We start from the raw sequence: 21276 nt of genomic DNA on the forward strand, positions 1-21276 counted from the left end.
AGGACACTGTCTCCTAGAGGACTTTCTCTGGAAATAAGAGTTAATAACATTGTAGCAGTGAGCCATAACTAGATGTAACAGGAATAGTAATGCATCCTTGCACCTAATACACATTCTGGGCGATTTGTAAAGGGTATCCAGGGTTTATATTTTGTCACTGAAAAGCTGAAAGTACTTTTACTTTCAAATGGTTAAGTGGACCAAATGTAATAAGACTAATAAAAGTAACGTAACAAATGCATAAAAACGAAGCAGACAATAACAGGAAAACTGAGGAGAAAAACTGACCATGTATCAGTCCCCCATTTCTTGATTTTGCCATCTTAATTTTAAAAAGATAAATACAAACAGGTTGTTTTGTTGAATGTTTAAAAAAATGTATTTTTTAAGAAATTGTCTTTTGGTCTTCTTTTTATGCACTATTTATAGATTGTTTACCAATATCCATTGTACAGGTTGAATTTTTCTTGTTTTGTAGGCTGCAAAACAGAAGTTTGCTCATAAAGACTTTCTGAATAAGTGCAGTCCAAAGGTAAGGATTCTTGCAAAGAGCATGTGTTGCACTTATGAAATTTTGTATTGAAGTTAGGTAAACACTCTTCTATTGTGAAATTTGCTATTGAAGAAATAGTTTTTAAAGTGTATTCAAATTACTGAAAAGTTAAGAACATTATGGGATACTGATTAATTTGTTTATTGTTCCAGTCTATTGTTCAGTACTGACTACTGCCTACCTCTCATGAAGAGAGAGAGGCAGAGGATGGAAGAGTAGAATTGTTCAATTTAGTTCATTTGTCATTTTTCTTCACATGAAGCCAAATATGTATCATAAATCAAGTAAGGTCACCACCACACGTTTTTGTTTTATCTGAAGTAAATAAATACTTCATAAATACTTCGAAAATATTCCCTATTCTATCTCTAAGACTAAAAATGAATTCTTTAAATAAATTTGTTGAAACATTCTCTCTCAGTACTTCTATCACTGTAAAGGTTAAAAATGGGAAATACTTAAAGCATATCTATTAGGTTGGTGCATTTTTCTGTAGCTGAAGACTCATTTTCATCCTTACTAGGTACTTAGTTACTTAATGTAGAAATGAAGTCCCAGCCTTCATAGAATTCCCTTTTTATTTAATTTCTTTCTATTGAAGGGGAGGAAAAAATATTTTTAAACATAAGCACCAACATTCCTTTATTATTGTCCTACACTGCAATGTTAATATTTAGTTTAGTGAGTTTATGAGGCAATAAAAGTTTAGATTTCATAATGCTTCTGAAAATAAATTGTTATTCTGCACCCAATATAATTTTTAATTTGAATTTTTTTAATCTAATACTAATTATTTATATAATATGTATATGTTACTGGTTTTTATTGCTTTGTGGAATATCTATTGCTAGCCTTTGCATTCAGTGTGGGTCTTTTATTGGTAGTATATTTAAATCTGTTAAACACTGCTCTAATATGATTCCAGTGAGTATTTCAAATTGTATTGGAAAAGTGAAAAAAAGAAAGTATCTGCAAACTAAATTAACTGATTAGAGCTATGTATTATATTCAGCTTTGCTGGTTCCTCTCTCATTCATTTTCTCTGTATTTTTTAATATATTTTGACAGCTTCTCTTCTGCATTTTGCTTTACAGAGCTTATTTTGATAAGCACCTTGGTTTTCCACTTCTGCTCATAGTATTAGTGCTTGTACTAGTAGTTCTATACAGGAAACTGCTAGTTCCTCATCAGCCACACTGCCAACCAAAGCAGCTTTGTACACAGCTTACAAAATATTGAGGTCCTGCAAAAGGTGTCTCCTATTACTGTAAAAACTCCACCTCCCCAGTTTTCTGCCCTTCCTTACCCCTTAAATAAGATGGAAATTCATTCTACGCTTTCTTCCTGTTTTAAAGATAGTGCATAATTTTCATCAAAGTCTCCCAAAAGAGAATTGTTTTTCTTGAGTTTTTTTTTAGTACACTTTACAAATAATGTGTGAATGACTTCTTTATTTTCTAGTGTCAGAACTTTCAAGAAATCTAAGTTTCAGGCAGAAGGTAGGAGGACCTGCTGGTACAATCACCAGATTGTCACCTTGGCTTGTACCGTACAAAATGCTAAGTCATCTTCACACATCTTAAATACTTTCTTTATGATTGTTTTTTAGATGTGCTGTTTGCACATAATTAACATTGCAAATGTATGATTGCAACTGTTATTTCCAAAGGAAATAATGAGAAGATTTTTATAGTGCATACACGATTAATAAAATTGAAATAAATGTGAGTTGTAAACATCAGATGCACAGTGATTTAATTAAAATAATCTAAGAGTGCATTTTTATTTATCGTTAATATAGCAACAACATATGTTAGGCATCTAAGAATTGCAGCATTTGCAGAGAAACTAAATATCTGATGCTAACGTAGAGCTTATTCACTGAGACTTCTGTCGAGATTTAACTATGATTATTGTTTCTTTCAGAAGGTCATATTCAGGTTTGACCTGAGCTCTTTCTGTTTATTACTAAAACATTTCTAGGAACTCTTGCTAATAGTAGAAAACTCCATGATCTCAAAACCACAGTTGGACTGAAACCTGTAATTTTAAATTGACTTTGAAACAATTGGTAGAATGTCTCAAGTAATTTTGCCTACTGCTCAGTAGAAGCCAAATTCATGGCAAGAGACAGTGAAGTATGCTAGATGTTAAGGGACTAAAGCAATAGCATATCTGCATAACTTTAATTTCCAGCAGGTCAATCACTGTTGTACCGTTTTGACTCTACTGCTCTTGATTGAGAATCTGTACTCTCGTTTTCCAGTGTACTTGAATTTACCAGAACTTTAGCTCAGGTGGTTGAACAAAGGAGCTGAATTTCAAAGCTGAAGTTTCCATCAGCAATGTATCTTAGCTTTGATTTTGAATACAGGAGGGATGTAAATATCAACATAGTCAAGATCTTCAGTAGCTCCTCTTTCATATCATTTATCAATGGGAAGAAAATTTTTGAAAGTTGAGAATTCAGACATTAACAGGTAAATTACAGGGCACTTACTGCATTTCAGGAAAACCATTACATTCTTCTAGGTCCTCTGAAAGCTTGTGAAATCTATAGTTTCACTGTCCTGAGTGGCACAGAATAGGAGGGAAGTCTTGTGCCATTAAGATGATCTTTACAGCTCTGAAATACACTGGGATCAATACTTTGCTATCTGAAGCATTAGCTGCTTCTTTGACATGCCCAATGATTACAAGAAAAGTAGGGAGATAAAATAGATACATGGTTTGTAGTTTTATGAAGTTTACTCATAAATGATGTATTTCATGGTTTTATATTTTTGCTCAGTTTTCTTCAACTGTTTGACGACAGTAATTATCATAGTGTTCCAGGCATTCTCTATAGGATGTACTTGTACATGTTGGAAAAATTAGCAGTTATTCTTACGCAGAAATTCTCAGAGTAAGTTACACCCAAGCTACAGGGTCTCAAGAAGGGAAGCACATTCTGAAAGCATTTTCTTGTCAATGAAAAACCAGCTCAGTGGGAAATTAGGTTTCTCTACATTGCAGTCGCTCATTGGATCAGTCAATAAGTAATATTCATGTTTTAATTTTAATGTTCTTCTGTATATTGCCATCATTTATTTTCTTAAAAGATTTCATGTTGTGTTGTTTTTTGTTTTTTTTTTTAAATTGAGTTTGTAAGTATGTTTATTACTCTGTTATTTTATTTACAGATATATTTCTTTCACAGGTTAAAAATACTAACCTGTCCAGAGGCAGATTGTATATATTTGAAGAATTAATAGAAGAGCATTTATTATCTGAAGTGATTATAGAACTTGCTGTTGGTCAGAAGTACTCTTTACCTCCTGTTCAACTATTTCATTCTCTTCTAAAACACGTCCTGTTGGTGAGAGCATGATGCTTAAGTATTACAAAAGACTAAAATATTATAAATGTTAAAGATGGAAATATTATTATCCTTGCTTCTTACAGTGCTTACAGCTTTATAGTGATTTATATAAGTCGCTTGAAAGTAACGCCTCTTTTTTATTTCTGTTGAAACTACAACAAAGTGCACAATAGAACTGTTTGGTTGAGAAAATTCTCAGCTACAAAACATTGTTTCTCAACACTGTCACCACCACTAGCCATGCATTTTCACCACTGATGAACAAGAGCTTCATGGTGTACTCAGAATAAACTACAGCAGTGGAGGTGACCCACTGTTGCCACTGTGAAGCACACCACTGCCTCAGTGAGCACACATCCACTGTTTGGTCTCCATTGATGTTCATCAAAGATCAGTGAATGTCAGCAAGTGCCATTTTTCCTCATGGCAGTGATACACCTTTGCTTCATCTGCTTTTCCATGTCCAACACCATTTTGTCAGACTGCCCCTCTGCTCCTATCTGTCGTGTGGCAACAAAATGTAATGTGGTATTGGAGGGAAGGTTCTACCTTTACTGCCATACCACTGATATCCACCTTTGATATTGTGGGCCAACATAACAAAGCAGGAGGCATTAGTTTTGGAGCAGTCCTCACATTAACCCTTCAGGTTCATCAATGTCTTAGCATTAATGCAATCTAGAAGGGGGGACATTTGAAGCATAATGGCTTTTGTTATTAATTTGCAAATAGTATGAATGAAGACTCTAAATATTGTGAAAGCATCAGCCCATAGTTTTTTTCATTGCTTTTAGAAATAGCACTTTTGCAACATATTTTCTTAGCTAGTAGGCTACAGACAGAATACTTAATAGAAAAGAACCTTTGTTCTAAGCTGAATACGTTCAGCTGAAATAACATACTAGTGTTACTAGGTTTTTCTGTTTTACTTACTTATTGTAAACTCAATTTTGCTGCTTCTGATTATGCATTATCTGTAACTTCACTGATTTAAATTGGTCACTTGAAATTGGATCCTTTTGTAGCCAATATTATTTCCTTATTTTATTACAGGAAAATACTGATGCAGTATTTTGTGCTAAACTTCGTCATGTTTTGTACCTTGTTCTCCAACATGATCCTCCTTGGAAATCTACATCTATGTTAGGATATTATTTAGATCTTCTTCAGTGTCCTATCTGTAAGAAAGGCACATGGAACTGGATAGAGGTGCTTGTAAGGTAAAAAAAAGTTTAGTGAGGTATTAGATGCAATAGTCATGTTTTTCCGAACATGATTTATGTTAGCTCACAGATATACTTGTTTTAAACTTTTCAAAATTATAATAATCTCTGTGTTATTTCTGTTTCTTGTGTGTATCTATAATGTGTATATGTAATATATCTGTAGTTACATAGGAAAATTCAGCCTTTATCGTATTTATTATATTAAGCTTCATGATCTATTTTGATTTTAATTATAATTTTTACAGTGTTCAACTAGACTGATTAAATCCTGTACATGAACAAATTTAGGGAGCTTGTCTATACTTCAGCTAAGGAACTCATTTTTTGTAACTTGTATCGAAAGAAAATATTTTGTTCATTTAGTTGAGTGAGGAAATGTTCTTCCTACTACTGTCATACAGTCTTAGCATTTAAATAATTTGATACAACCATGATTAGAGCTGTATTGTAATTAGAGCTGTATGCAATTGTAATCATACTATGTCTTTGAGGGCATTCTGTGCTAGAATCACTGTAATTGGACATCTGATGATTTTGCTTAGGAATATGTCGCATGCCACTGGAACAGAAGAGAATTAATCTGTTAGATAAAGGATTTTATATTTTATCTTTTAGTACTTTCTGGCAGAATGTGAACACCCAGGAGTTATATACCTGTTCTCTCTCTTTTTTTTTTTTTTTTTCTTTTGTATATGTTTCACAGAATCATGGAAATCATGGAAGAAAACTTTAAAGGTCATCTAGTCCAATTCCCTTCCAATATTCAAAATTCTAGCCAGAAAAATTTTGCACACTTTACTTCAGAATTGCCTTTATCATGTCAAACAAACATTAGATTTCATCAAAACCTGTATTCCTTTCAAAACTTTGTGAATTGCTTATAGGATATCAGTGTCAGTGATCAGTGAAATACTGCAAGATTACCATGTGGTTAAAGGATTTGAAAGAAGTTCTGTTACATCTAGTAATTGCAGAATAACTCAAATAAGGGACATAAAAATACAGATACATAGAAAACAATTTAATTTACACTATAATACAGAATCTTCATCTGTATAATACAAGGCCCCAGTAACAAGCACATTAAGTTTTTGGAAGAAGTTTAGCTCTAAAAACAAAATGTCTGGCTTTAAATTATGAATGTTGCTAAGGAGCAAGATATTGTCACAATTGTCAAAAGTCAAGTCTACTTTCTTTCCCAATGGATCAGACTATCATTTCTGTCATACAAACGTATTATGTTGGTGTTTGTTTTGCAGGTCTTGTCTACATTGCAAAAACATTTGTCATGCAGTCCCAGTTTTAGGGAAAGCAGATGAACAGAGGACAGTTCACAAAACATTATTGAAGTTTTTCTTTGATTTAGTAAAAGCTGAAGTAGAATTTCTGACAAAAAGGTAGGTTTTATAGGATAATATTATTTTTCCACAATTTTACATGCATTTCCATATCTACAGCAGGTTGTTTCCTGATTTTTGTATGTTTGTAATAATATTCTCTTCCACCAAAGTGCTGTCACTTAAGATTTCTTTTTATATTTCTCAGTTCTGTTTGTTTATTGTAACTGGTATTGGTTTTTTTCCTAATTGTGCTTTAAGACCTCTAGCTTTTCACAGTGTTATTATTTCACTGTATTGCAAGTTTCAGTAAGCATTTAATGTTGCTCATAAAGCTACATTTTTAGCTTTGCATTGCTTTTATATCCATTTTTAAAGTTAGGCAAGCAATATTTTGAACATACTGATATTAAAAAAAAAAATCAATTAAATGTTATCTTTCACTAGGGAGATAATTATCTTTCCTTAGTTTATGAAATATGAAGAAATCTTGATTTTGCTCTGCCTTTAAGTAATAAAGGCAGCCTTTATATATTAGCACAGTATTACAATTCCTTCAGTTTGACTTTAATAGTCATCATTATTTTACTTACTATTCATCAGAAATTGTCTGATCTTTCCATACTTAAAAATTACCAAATCTTTATGTGTTTTGACAGAAGATAAAGTTTCTGTCTAGTAGCTACAGTAATCAAGATGGCATAAAGATTTCAGTTTTTCCACATGCTTCTTTTTTTCTTTTTTTTTTTTTTTTACAGTTTGGTTGAAGGGACCAATTCACTGCACCAGCAAGTAATGCCACAGACTGTTCTTCTGAAGACCTTTTGGTTGGGAAGTGAAACCTCTGTGCTTTTTACCAAACACATAAATATTCTAGTGGATTGGGTCATACTCTCCTATAGAGAATTGCAAAGGAAAAATGATGTGAGTATGAATTTTATGCTTTAAAATAATGAAGACTGACGTTTTTTTAAAAGACATTTCTTTGTTCATTCCTTTGTGAGGAATTATATATAAGTATCACAGCTGCTTGTTATATCTACCTTTTGTTGTGAAGCATGCTGGTTTTTGCTCCACTAAAGGAAATGAATTGATCCATAAGATTCTCATATTGATCTGCAGAGAAGAAACGAATCATGAGTAGCTTATTGGCTACATTCAGATCTTCACATGCCCTTACCAGCAGGTATTACTGTAGTCATTAGGGACACAAGCTTAAAACATTCTGTCAAACAATAAAGTGTAACAAAAGAGATGATTATCTTATTTTACAGTGATTGTATTCAGGAAATGTTGAAAGGTGAAAGCTAAGAAAACAAATAGTTTTTTACTATTTTCTATAAATACACATTTTATTATTTTATTAAATGCCCCAATTACTTCCCAAGTTCTTTAGTTTCATTTGGTATCTTACCTAGATCTTTTCATAAAAATGCAATTGAAGGCAACTTAATTGCTGTTCTGTGACCTGCTGACCAGCAGGACATTGACCTGAAAGATACCGAGTGTCCTCTATACCACCTCTTTCTTTTCAGAAGCTATAGGCCTTGTAAAACATCTTTGACTTCTAGATTCTCACATAAAATACAAACTTACTGCTCTCTCTACGTTCTCTTTTAAATTACTGTGGAAGCACAGAATAAATAGATACTTCATTCACTTTTTCATTACAATAACAGAACAACAATAGAAAATCAAGTGTCATGGAGAAAAAAGCACTTTCAATATAATAGCTACTAGTTCTTCATTATGTTAAGATAGCAGAAAGATAATGAGTGTTTCACTCATTTTACCTAGCCAGACCTCCTACCTTTTTTTGAGTGCTATCAAAGCCAGATATCCTGAAACAGTGCTGCCTTTTATCCTTGGTCAAGATATTAAAAAGCACCTAAAATTAGGCTTCTATACCCATATTTATATTAAAACAACCTACTTTTTGAAAGGTCCTGAGCACCAGGCAGGAATGCATTCAGTTGATTTTAGTGACCATTCTGTTTCTTTGGAAAATGAGACTGCTTTTATATGTTTCCTGGTGTTGAGTGTGCAGTTTAAGTGTGGACTCCATTTTCTTTTTTCTACCATGCCTTTTTTTCACTAGTTCCAGTACTATAAGCCATACCTTTGTTATAAACTGTTCAGTGCATAAGCTGAATAATTGCTTGTGGCAGGCTGGGCATAGTATTTACATGAAAAAACAGGAATACTAAAATACAACATAAAAGATAGCACTTCCTCATTTAGATTTTGGGTTGATTTTTGTTTTGTTTTGTTTTGTTGAGCATTTCCAACTATATTACATGTAAATATATATGTAAGAATTGTACTTTTGTCACAAAGCCAAAATGCCTATTGCTTTGTTATGTGCTATAATGTACAATATCCCCACAGATGCAAATTCTACTCCTAAGAAGCAGCATTTCTATACTACAGTATTATCCTTTAGTCTTGCATGTTGACAACACATTCTCTTTTCCTTTGCATTCTTTGACAAAAATAAATTCTAAACCAATATGCTGTGTTTTTACATATAGAACTCATTGCTTTCAGCACTTTCAATTTTATTATACTAAAACTTGAAATACTGATGTTTTTGTATGTTCAAAGACTTAAATAACATTATTGGAAAGATCAAAGGAGCCAAATGACCAGTTTCTCTGCAGTTATGCAATCAGAAGAAAAATGTGTTTTATTCATCTTTTAATTTTTTAAACCATTCTAGAAAGACACATATATATAATAACATATGCCAGTAATAGAGCATATTGCGTGCAAAATTTTTCACTCATACATATTAAGGATATAATTCACTGTTACTACTTTCTTTTTAATAAGCTATTTACTTAAAAGGCAGCACATTGGCACCATATACTTAGAAATCAAAATCAAAAGAGTGGCTTAGGCAGTCTTCTATCTGTATATTAGATAAATTGTTTGACAGTACAGTACTACTGGGGTGACCATATCTGCCTACTTACACAAGGTTGTTAGCTAATGGAAAGAAACAAACAGCTTGCAGTTTGTTGAAATTCTGTGCAATTGTCCAGTGAAAATACCTATGAATGAAAACAGCGAAATAATTCCATAAAATTTTTGAGGACCAAATCTAACAAATTCATTTCTAAGCAGTAAAAGTGAGGGGTTTTTTTTGTTTGTTTTTCTGGTTTTTTTTTTTTTTTTTTTTTTTTAGATATTTAGATCAGAGTCATCTATTTTTACGTGATTCAAAGAGATTATAGCAAGTCAGCACTATAGGGGAAGAAGTATATATTTCTTCACCTCCAGATTTGTTGCAAAAAATGTGTAACATATTTATGTAATCATATATAGATATATGTATGTAAAAAGAACAATCCTGAAACAGTTATAGTAAGTAAGAAATTTCATGCTGAAATTCTGAATGAGAGCTGCTGTTTTTCTTGGAATAAGTACTCTGTAGTTGTTTCGTTTTCCAGGTCTCTTATAGCCTGTATCAGAAACAAAGAAAAAGAAAGGAAAAGGGGCTATAAAGACTATGGTTACACAGATTAGAGACTATAGGTATACAGATAGGTTAGAAGTGGCTGTGTAAATGAGGGGAGAGCAGTGGACAGCGCACCTTGAATTCAGCAAGGCTTTTCACCCAGTCTCCCATAATAACCTCATAGATCAGCTTAGGAAATGTGGGATATGCAAGAGGACAGTGAGGTGGATTGAGAACAGAGTGAGTGGCGGAGCTCAGAATGTTGTGATACGCAACACAGAGTATTGCTGGAGGACTGTAGCTAGTGGTATTTCTCAGAGGTTGGTACTGGGTCCAGTCGTATCCAGCATCTTGAATTACTTGGACTGATAACAAGATTGCTGATAATACAAAACTGGAAGGAGTAGCTAACACACCAGGAGACTCTGATGCCATTTAACAAGACCTGGACAGGCTGGAGAGTTGAGTGGAGAGCAACCTGGTGGAGTTCAACATGGGCAAAGGTAAAGTCATACACCTGGAGAGAAATAATCACATGCATCAGTACAGGTCAGGGGAGCTGCAGAGGAGCTCTGTGAAGAAGAGCCTGCGTGTTCTGATGGACAGCGTGTCCTGACTGGCCATGAGCCAGCAGTGGGCCATTGGAGCCAAGAAAGCCAATGGTACCCTGGAGTGCATTAAAAAGAGCATGTCCAGCAGGTGAGGGAAGTGATCCTTCCCCTCTACTTGGTCCTGGTGAGGCCACAGCTAGAGTAATGCATCTAGTTCTGGATTCCCCAGTTCAAGAAAGGCAGAGAACTTCTAGAGAGCAGATGCCACAAAGATGATTAGAGGCCTGGAGCATCTCCCTTATGAGGAAAGGCAGAGAGACCTGAATTGCTCAGTCTGGAGAAGACAGAGGGAATCTTACCAATGCTTTAGGCGTTGGACTAGATGATCTCCAAAGGTCCTTTGTGATTCTGTGATTTGCTTTTGTGTTAAATAGAATTTTTTTTGTTTTAAATAAAAATAAAATTAGTGGCATGAATTTGAGTATCCTCACTCATTGCTGTGTTAATCTGCTGAGACAACTCGATGGAAAAAAAAAAGGAAATTATCCTTGCCGATAAAAATGCAGAAGCAAAGAATGTAGAATTTCCTACTCTAAAGGTTTTTTAAATCAATACTGAGTATCGGGCTAAAATAATAGAATCATAGAAATAATTCTATACGTAACACAGTTCAAAAGCAAGTAGGATTGGTGGAGAAACATGGTTTCTTGAATCATAGCTTTTAACTTAGCTTTGGAACTTAGAAACGTGTTATTATTCTTAACACCCAGTAGCCATTCAGTTATTGCATCTTTTCACAGTGATACTGTATCTGTACTGGTATCCAAAATGCCTTTCCTCCCACAGCTGCACGTTTTTTTCTTCCTTTCAGAAGTTGGTCTTACATAATCTGACAAAGGAGTGTAAAAGAGTTACACTCAGTTTTTTATTTGCATCATATCGCGTATTTCTGATGTCCTTTCTAACACTTGGAAGTATGTTTTAGGCACTTCCAGAGTTCTGCATTACCCTAAAAACATTGCACCTCATAAAAAAAACCTCTAAAAAGCATCTCTAAAATTCCTGTAATTCAAAGTGAAAAAGTTAAGATGAATTTTCTTACGACTTAAAAGCTTTCCAGTGAGAACTTTTATGTGTACTAAAACCTCTCTCGCTGGAGCACTATAGTTGACTGAGGAAAGTATTAAATGTAACAGCAGTACAGGAATTGCCTTTGCCAAATAGCAGTCGTCAGTTGTACTGATACAACTAACACAGTCAACAGTCTCTTGCCACTTCAGTGCTTTTTCTTGATGAGATAGTATTGATTCTCAACACTAACAACAGAGAAGAGGGCTTTGATTAAAAAAAAAAAATTGTTTAACTGAATGTTATTCAGCTAGCTAAGTATGGTGCAAAAGGTTGACCGCAGCTGGCAGGCAAGCTCCTGCACAGCCACTCTCCCCACAGCCGGATGAGGGGGGAGAAATGGAAGGGCAAAAGCAATAAAACTCATGAGAAGTTACAGAGATGGTTAAGTAAGTAAAGCAAAGGTGTTCATATGACCACAGAAGAATAAGGAGTTAATTCATTACTTCCCATTGGCAGACGTGCACCCAGCAGCTTCCTGGAAAGCAGGGCTTCCGCACGCATAGCAGTTACATGGGAAGACAAATGCTGTAACTCCAGATGTCCCCATTTGTTCTTCCCCACCAGATTTTCATGTTGAGTATGATGTCATAAGCTATGGACCATACCTTTTGTTAGATGAGGTCATCTCCTGTGGCTGTGTCCTCTCCCAGTCCTTTGTGTGTCCCCGGAAAGTAGGCATCAAGGCTTTCTTTCCCAGTTAGCTTCCCTAGCCTTGCAAGCAGGTATTAGAAAAATATGAAAGCCTTGATGCTGTGCATGCATTGCTTGGAAATTGGAAAAACACTGTGTGTTATCAATGCTGTTTTGGGAACAAATTCAAAGCAAAGCACCACAGAGGCTGCTGTGAAGAAAATGAAGTTAGTGCCAATCCGATCCACTTGGGTATTGTAAGTAAAAATAAAACTGCAGTTCTGTTAAGAATGTTTTCGGAATAATTTGAACTACTGTTTGTAATAGTTCATTATTCTTAGGAATTTTAGAAAAGTATTTTTTTATAAGGAAAAGAGAGACAATCAAGTAGTTTCGAAAACAATTTCATTGATGATATATAAAGGAACAAAGCATTAAAAATTAACTGGGTTCATGTTTGCTTAAAAGACAAATAATAAATGGTAGAGCCAAAGTCAGTGGTTTGCAAATATTCTCGACTTTGGCTGATTGGAGTCTTGTGTTCCAGTGAACAATAATCACATGATTTAACTAAATCGTGGATTAAACAAAGACTTCTCACGTAAAAGTATTTTTACTTTATCCAAAATTGCCTTTGGCAATAGCACAGAAACTTATGTTATTTATATGAGTGACTTGTTTTTTCTGCTCAGAATAAGAGTTTTGATATAATGTTCTAAATATCTTTTGTATGTGTACAAATAACTAAGTGGCTCTTTTGAACTTACTTTGTTACTGATCTGCATACAGGGATCACTCAGCTTTCTATGAATTTATTCTTAGATTCTAAAAATATTGTTGCTGAAAGTTTTTGTTTTATGTATTTTTTTCTTTATTTCAATTTGATCATTACAATATCAACTAAATTTAAGGAAAACTGCAAGTTTAAAACAACTACAGAGTTGTAAAGCTATAAAAGTGACTTGACTTTTTAAGATTTGGCCTCTTGAGTATGAAAGCAGAAGCTATTTATTTGCATGATGAAGCTTTGTTGCACATGGTAGCAATTCCCATGTCAACTGGGATTTTGTAATACTTTTATGATAAATCTCATCTGTATCTCTTTTGGCTTTGTCTGTGTTCTTGATGAAGCTAAAACTTCTTCAGTCATTGGCGGTTTCCAGCTGCTGAGGAAATACTTTCAAAGTTTTAGACCAACCCTGAACATGTTTTGTTCTCAAAAGAGTATAAGAACAGTTGATTGTGGTGTGAGAGCACAACAAAAGACAGAAAAGTTCTATTTCTTATTCCTTAGTCAAAAACTGACCAATAAACATGTATTTGGCTTGATTTCCCTCTTATCCAAAATTGTGTTCACTGTTGTGAAGTATGCATTCTCTTTTTCCAGAATGCAGTGGATCAGCAGGTGCTGAAGTGTAGCCATAGCGATTCTGTGGTACTTAGGTAGTTCTGCTAATTTTGTGATGTTAATTTAATGTGTTCCCTCCACAATGGATACATTTTTCCTTGCTTTCTTTATCTGCACATGGCCTTTCTTGCAGGTTCAGGAGAGAATATGGTAAGGTTAGTGTCCTTTCTTCTGTTGCTTCTATAAATGCTGCTGCTCTTTTAATTGGTTTTGTGTGTTGTTTTTTTGTTTTGTTTTTTAATCATATTACAGTATCCTAATCTCCCGTACTTTTTCTGTGCAGGAGAGTAATACTTTCAATTTTCCAACCAGGCTCCTTTTTGATACAGGTATATGTGATTGATCACAACAGGGCCTTTGATTTTGTGATGGTAACTTTAGGAAAAGAGAATTCTGATAGAACAAGGAGGATAAGATCCCTGTAATTTGCATGGTGTTTTAGAAATTGTGATTCAAAATAATTTGTATTTCTCCAAATCTTAATTGATGTGGCCTCAGTGACATAATTAGTTTTGTTGACCCGGTTTCAGCAGTTGGCTTTTGAGCAGAAAAAGAAATGTCAGTGAAGAAGATATGGCAACACAGTGGGCTTTTATCTGAAGATGTTTTCCAGTGTTATTACTGTTACATTATCAGCATGAATTTACTGTACAGTACAGGTCCTTAGATACTCTTTTCTTTCCCTTTTAGGCTTTCAGACATGAAATAGCTTGTCTATTAAATGCAATCCTTGGAACTGTAGTGGATTATTGGATCGTCTCAGCTTTGCTTATGGACAGAAATGTATTTCATCAAATAGCTGATGATTTAGCACACTACATTGCCATTGCCTGTGATGGTGAGTATTTGAAATGCATCTGAGAATCTTAATCAGATATACTAAGGAGTCCTCAATTAAAATTCCCAGTTTGCATCCAAGTTATATTTTACTTTCTTTTGCAGCCATGCAGTTGTACAATGTGATGCATATGTATGCAGGAAACAGCTTAGATCTGTGTATATCCATGTGTATGTGGCAGGCTTTGTGTCTCTTCCAAGCAAAGACTAAACAGAACTGCTTTCTGATTAAAGTCCTTTTAAATAAATCTCTATAGGTATTGATGTAAAATAGAAGACAGGGTTAAACATTATGCTAGGTAAATGTAAATGTCATGATTAAAACTAAATGGGATATCCTCTGCAGTAGCTATTGTTTCAGCATGTAGGGAAGACGAACTCAACTGGAACAAGAAATAATCTTAGAAAAACTTCTCAATGTTTCCCTATTACATATTCAAAATATATTTCCATGTTTTGTTTTGTTTTTAATTCGAAAATGTTTTGAAAACTGTAACTCAGCTTTTCTACCTCTTTATCCTGATTTCAGGATATGATCAGTCATCATTTTCTCTAGAGACAGGTGTGGATAGGCTTCATGTAAAGTGCTGGTGCTTCTATCTGGACACTTGAGAAGATTTGTACTGAAAAAAATTAAACTAAAATCTTACTCTCTAGCCAAATAGTTCCACTCTGGTCTTTCTTAGGGAACATTATAACATTTCTTAGACACATTATAATGTGTCTTAGATTAAAAACAATAACAACAAAAAAACCCAGATCAGTTGGACTTTATAGTATTTATATCAATGGTACTTTTAGTTCTATAGCTTTTGCAGTTTCTCTAGAACTTTATAGCTCTAGAAATATATTAGAAAATATATTAGGAAAAATCTAGTAAATAAATTTCAGTATTACTTTCTCACTTTCTTGCTTACAAATAGAAAACAGTGTTTTTATGTGCTTCTTCATCCATTCAGAGTATGCATGGAAACAATCTTCATAGGATATAAAGAATAAAAATTACTAAATGGTGATCCCTACAGATTGGACAATGACTCTTATGAAAAATTATAGCAGAATTCTTGTAAGATTCTGTCAGTTTGGAGCAGAAGATATCTGTACCCTTAAAACTTGTTCTTCTGTTTCATTGTGTTAGTTGATAACCTTCTGTGTGAGCATTTCTCAGAAGTCTAACACTACGGCAATACAGTGTGCTTCAGTATCCACCATTCCTGTTCTAAAAAACAAAACAAAGCAAAAGAAAAAAAATTGAGATAGGCCAAAGATAAGCCTGATGATAGGTTCATCTGAAAAATGTTGGAATTTGCAGAACGTCAGTTCTAATATAGAATTCCTGTCCATAACTTAGACAGATTTTTTTCGTCATGTTACTTTTTTTTTTTTTTTACCTGAATTGTGTTTGTATTATGTCTTGTGAAATTTTAAATTAAATCACTTGCATAATTTCACTGAATGAATAATTTTATCTCAAAATCAAGCTATATGTTTTAAAATACTGTATTTTGAGTGGTTTTTTTGAATGTTTGGTATAGTAAGAAGTGTTTCTTTGCATTTTAAATGCAAATATAAGTTGACTTTTCTATATAGCTGGTCTTCTTGTCAGGTGATGGGTAAACCTGTACTCAGCTCTGGTGAGGCCGCACCTCGAGTGCTGTGTCCAGTTTTGGGCCCCTCACTGCAAGAAAGACATTGAGGCCCTGAAGCAGGTTCAAAGAAGGGCAGCAAAGCTGGTGAGGGGTCTGGAGCACAGGGCTGATGAGGAGCGGCTGAAGGAGCTGGGGTTGTTCAGCCTGGAGAAGAGGAGGCTCAGGTGAGACCTCATTGCTCTCTGTAACTTCCTGAAGGGAGTTGTAGTGAGCTGGGGGTCGGCCTCTTCTCTTGTGTAACTGGTAATAGGACTAGAGGGAATGGCTTCAAGCTGCGCCAGGGGAGATTTAGGCTGGACATTAGGAAATACTACTTCTCTGTAAGAGTGGTCAGGCAGTGGAATGGGCTGCCCAGGGAGGTGGGGGAGTCACCGACCCTGGGGGTGTTCAAGGAAAGGCTGGATGTTGTGTTGAGGGACATGGTTTAATGGGAGCTATTGGGAATAGGTGAACGGTTGGACTGGGTGATCTTTTAGGTCTTTTCCAACCTTGGTGGTTCTATGATTCTATGATTCTAAATCTGTTTTAATAAGACTATTGTAAATTTCATGGAGAATAACTTACAAATCTGTAATTGAAGAATTAAAAATCAGTAAGATATATATTCTAGACGACTATACATGTATAGGTTTGTATATACTGATTTTAAGACTCTTTCTCTTCTCTTTGCCTTCATCCAGATTTTTCAGTATGTGATATTAAAATGTTCATTTGTTCCATACCATCCCTCTGGCTTCAAATGTTTGTTGCTGAAGCATTTTTTAAAAAAATGTGTTTACAGAGAAATGTAACTATTTCTACAGAACCTCTTTCTCTTCAAAAAATAGTAAGTAATTCTTACACTCCTTAATACCTAGCACACTTAAGCGCTTCAAAAACAATTATATTAATTAAAGTATTGGAAAACATCTTTCTTTTGTGGTATGAAATCATGTTCACTGCATGTATACACTTCTACCTGTGGAAACTGCTGCATTTGTGTTTCTTTTTGCTTGAGGGCAGGGCTCAAACCAGTGGTGAAATTTTCTTGCTTAAGAATTGGTAACATATTGTAAAATTAATCTATTGCAACTATCATGAGAAGTCAAAATCAACGATTTTTAAAGTAAACTTTGATGTGAATCATTTATTGCAATATTATATTTGTAATTAAGTAAAATGCAAAATATTGCATAGTTTTTCAGGGATCTTTTTTCTTTCAGATTTTTGAAGAAGTGACAGTCTATTATTTTGCTGCTAGATACAGAATTTTGATTCTGAACCAGAGTATATTTCTATGAATCTGTCCTCTTAAAAACTTTCTTCTACTTGTAGACTTTATCTTGCCTTCAAAGTCACAAACTGTGATTGCTTATTAGGAAATACAAATTGAATTTTCAGACCCACAGTTACTGTCAGGAAGACCATAGTCACAAGTCAGGGAGACCACACAGGAATGACATGACCTAATTTGGAGCCACTTTGCAGTTACCTTAATGGTAAAGACTAATGAGAATAAGAAATTCATAACTTGCTATATGACCTAAAATTGTATAGATAAAGTCAAAGAAAGACACAGTTATACTGTTATAAATTACTCCATACCTAAGTTTTCTCAAACTACAGGAATTTACTCTGAACAGAGATTATTTTTTATTAATAGAAACAGAACATGAACAGAAGACTGTCAAAATTTTAAAAATAACCAACAAGATCTAGTATTTAACAAATGTTGTCAACATATACACAGCAACAATTACTGTTTTTAGTATTACTATGACTATTGATCAATCTCTGCTTCTCAATAAAAAAAAAATTTGAGGAGATTGAAAATATTTCATGTGATCTTTGTGGCTTTCCTTACCACGACTATTCTTTCATTCCTGTTCCATACAACAAGTATCAACTTGGTCCAATTTTGCACCTTCTTTTCACACAGCATCTTATCAACTGTATTTTCCAGTTTATCCAGAGAGTGCTTTCCTACTTGCTGTTGATAATCGTACAGTGCCTGTAAAAAGTCCCTCTACAGCAAGAGACTTGCAGAATTGTAGTGATCTCTTACGTACTCAAAGCCTTCTTTAATGAAAGCTGATGATTGTGTAGTTATTGAATGATTTCCCTCACAGGACTATGCAAAAAACTTGCATGACTTTTTAAAAAGAGGTGTAAGGTTGGATTGGAAGCTCTGTATTGCTAGAAAAAAGCCAAAACTTCTACAAAGAGCACCATAAAGCTAACTAACTAGCTTATTGCCTTCATAGTGTCAAGAAGCTTATTCCAGCTTCCAGCTTAGAAGGGTTGAAAGAGGGGAGTGATTCTTTGCCGTATTGCTCCCTGGGTTTTTCTTCGTGGACTGGGAGAAGAAAGCTTGTATGTGCTTCCATTAAGTAGCTTAGAATCAGTTAGCTTTGTTTCAGTCTTACGTCCAGCTAAAGAGATGAAAATCTTAGCTGTGGAAAAAAAAGTGATCTAAAATCTTCCATTTTCCAGTCACTTTACTCACCACTGAGGCCAGCTTACAGGAGTGAATTACAACAATAGTTAAGAAAATAAATAAATTACAGGATGACATTAAGCAATCTATACAGATTACAGTAGACTATACAATTCAAGATCCTTACAAGTCATGGAAGGATCATGTTTATAAAAGATAAGGTGCAAAATAGGGTGTGGGTGGTAGGTGGCAGTTTTACAAGAAATACAGCAAAAAAGACTACATCAAAAAGTTAATTGCTTTTTAATTACATTAAAATATTACTTTTGCAACAGGTCGGTCCCTACTTTCTTGCTTTGCGGGAGGCAGGGATGTGTGAGACAAGAAAAGTACATAAAAAAAAGAAAATAGGGCATTGGCCATGCCCTGCACCTCAGAGGGCATTACAGATGCTAAATGCTGATGAGCAGAACCAAGTCAAAGTGCTGCCTGATCTACCGTAAGTAATGCCTGTAACATCACCAATTTTATTCTGCTCTGGGGGACAGCTTCTGACCTGACACATTTCTTGAACTTTATATGACCTGTTTTGTTGTTTACAAATTACTACAGCTGACAGAAAGCTCAGTTTTAAACCTGTAGTCCAACCTCTGGGCTGGAATTCCCCCTTCCTTCCCATTCCTCCTTCTCAACTTACGCAAACGAAAGTAGTCATATTTTCCCAATATTTGATGTAAGGGATACACAGATAAGTTGAACAATCCACAAAATTACCTTTTAAAAAAGTTTAATTATAGATAATTTAATTTTATTGCTGTATTAAATACAGTTATTATTAAATGATGTGAAAATTACGTCATTAGGACATTCTAGAAATAACTCTGAAATGCGTTAAGTCTAAGTTTGATGTTTATATACTTTAAAGGCACTAAGTACATACATAAAAGATATGAAGTGGAGATTTTAGATGTATCCCCTTAGCTCTTTTTTCAGAAACAGTAAGTGCTGTACAAGGAAGAGAGCCAAGGCGTCAGACACCAAAGAGAATTATTCCCCTTGGGCTGAAGAGGGGCATTTTTACAAGAGAAATGCTAAAGGTATTCCATGTATCTAATCTGTGTTGGAGACTTTATATGGTTAGAACTGATGGTTTCAGATTAAAAAATCTTGACCTGATGAATGCTCACATCCAAAAATTATTTTCATATGGTTCTTGTTCCCTTTTTTTCAATGTCTGTTTGAAAGGAAGAATTGTATATATGGTGGAATAAAGCTGCCTTCTTCATTCCCCTCCCCCCCTAGATATTAAATACGGTGTACAGCTTGTGTGAGCTCATTGCAGTCTTGCCCGTCTTACTTTGCTAATCCACCTCAACCTGTGCTTGGTAGGATCAACGTCTTCTGATTTGAAAGTATAATTCGGTCTTCACCGCTTTCAGTCCTAGACATTTTGTGAACAAAGACTGAGGAGTATGCTACGTTACATAGCTGTGTTAAGCATATGGACTGTTTTCTTCTAGGCATTCAGCCCAGACTATGAAAGGCATTTGGCTTTTGTCTTAGCTATACTGGAACCCAAGTACCTAAGGAATAAAACAGCACTGCAGTAATTCATTCAGTTCCTACTTATTACACAGATCTAATAAATTGTGCTTTACATGAGGCTTTACCTCAACAGAATGAGGTACTTGTTAGAACTCTCATCTTTATCATCAGAAATTTAGCTGTATCACTCAAAACACAGCTATATGAATCATGACACCTAGGCTTAGCAAAATCTGGTGAAAGCAACTCGGGATTGTTCAAAAAATTATAATCAGAATTGTATAACAAACACTGAAGGAGAAAAAAAACCTCACTCTCTTTTGGGATTTAAGAGCGCTTCAGTAACAGAGCCAGACCATGCATTTTTAAAATTGGTTCGCTTTCTCTTTATTGCTTTTGCAAGTAAAATTGATGTGAATTATTACAGGCTGTCTTCTAGAAAGAAAAGTGAGCTGAAGGACTAGGGCATTAAAAAAAAAAAAAAAAAAGAAAGAAAGAAAGCAAAAAAAAAGCTTTTTTTTTTTTATTCTTTCCCTGCCAAAATTTAAGTAGTATCTACTGTTGAAAGAATGAGTATGAAGCTGACAGATTTATATAATGAAGGTATTGACTTAACAGAATACACTATGTTAATCTCATTGCAAATGCCGAGGGATTTACCCTGAGATATTTTTCATTTCTAAGATGTTTGTTGCATCATCTTTCACGTGGCATCAAGATTCTTCTCTGGCTCTTGTTCAAACCTAATCATGTAGTGAAAGCAAAACAGTGTTCAGAATGGGTCTGAACTTTTTATCATGCGGAGACTAATTGTGTTTTTACATACAACCAGCAGTTCTCAGTTTCTTGATGTTCAGTTTTTCACACTTCTGCATTATGTGATGCTAAGGCTAGGAATTTTTTTTCAGAGGACTTTCTTTTTATTATTATTATTATTATTATTATTATTATTATTATCATTAGGACCCCTTCATTTGTTTCTCCCTCTTTCCCCCCTCCCTTGCTACTGTAGCCAAGTCAGACAGCCTATTGAGAAAAAGCAAACCATCTGTTAACGGATTTGAAGTTCTGAATTATATTTGAGTGTGTAGAGGCACTCATGCTTAGCCAGAAACATTCATTTGAATTAAGCTATAAATGCTGTGTAAAAAGAACCATACATTTTAACGTAG

At 34.5% G+C, this 21276-nt stretch overlaps 1 protein-coding gene across 6 annotated transcripts in view; it reads left to right on the forward strand.

Moving 5' to 3' along the window:
* Positions 1 to 21276, forward strand: part of SLF1 (SMC5-SMC6 complex localization factor 1) — a 43071-nt gene that overhangs the window by 14851 nt on the left and 6944 nt on the right. For 4 of the 6 annotated variants that reach the window (XM_052700577.1, XM_052700581.1, XM_052700578.1 and 1 more), the window contains 9 exons: positions 479 to 532; positions 3753 to 3911; positions 4968 to 5134; positions 6400 to 6537; positions 7236 to 7401; positions 14348 to 14495; positions 16824 to 16969; positions 18895 to 19058; positions 19541 to 19656. In XM_052700577.1, the coding sequence (XP_052556537.1) occupies positions 479 to 532; positions 3753 to 3911; positions 4968 to 5134; positions 6400 to 6537; positions 7236 to 7401; positions 14348 to 14495; positions 16824 to 16969; positions 18895 to 19058; positions 19541 to 19656 (1258 nt within the window). The remainder of the gene's footprint in view (positions 1 to 478; positions 533 to 3752; positions 3912 to 4967; positions 5135 to 6399; positions 6538 to 7235; positions 7402 to 14347; positions 14496 to 16823; positions 16970 to 18894; positions 19059 to 19540; positions 19657 to 21276) is intronic. The other 2 variants (XM_052700579.1, XM_052700580.1) reach the window with 2 other exon arrangements.

The sequence above is a fragment of the Tympanuchus pallidicinctus genome, unplaced genomic scaffold (genome assembly GCF_026119805.1).
Source record: "Tympanuchus pallidicinctus isolate F22 unplaced genomic scaffold, pur_lepc_1.0 scaffold4, whole genome shotgun sequence".
Lineage (NCBI taxonomy): Eukaryota > Metazoa > Chordata > Aves > Galliformes > Phasianidae > Tympanuchus > Tympanuchus pallidicinctus.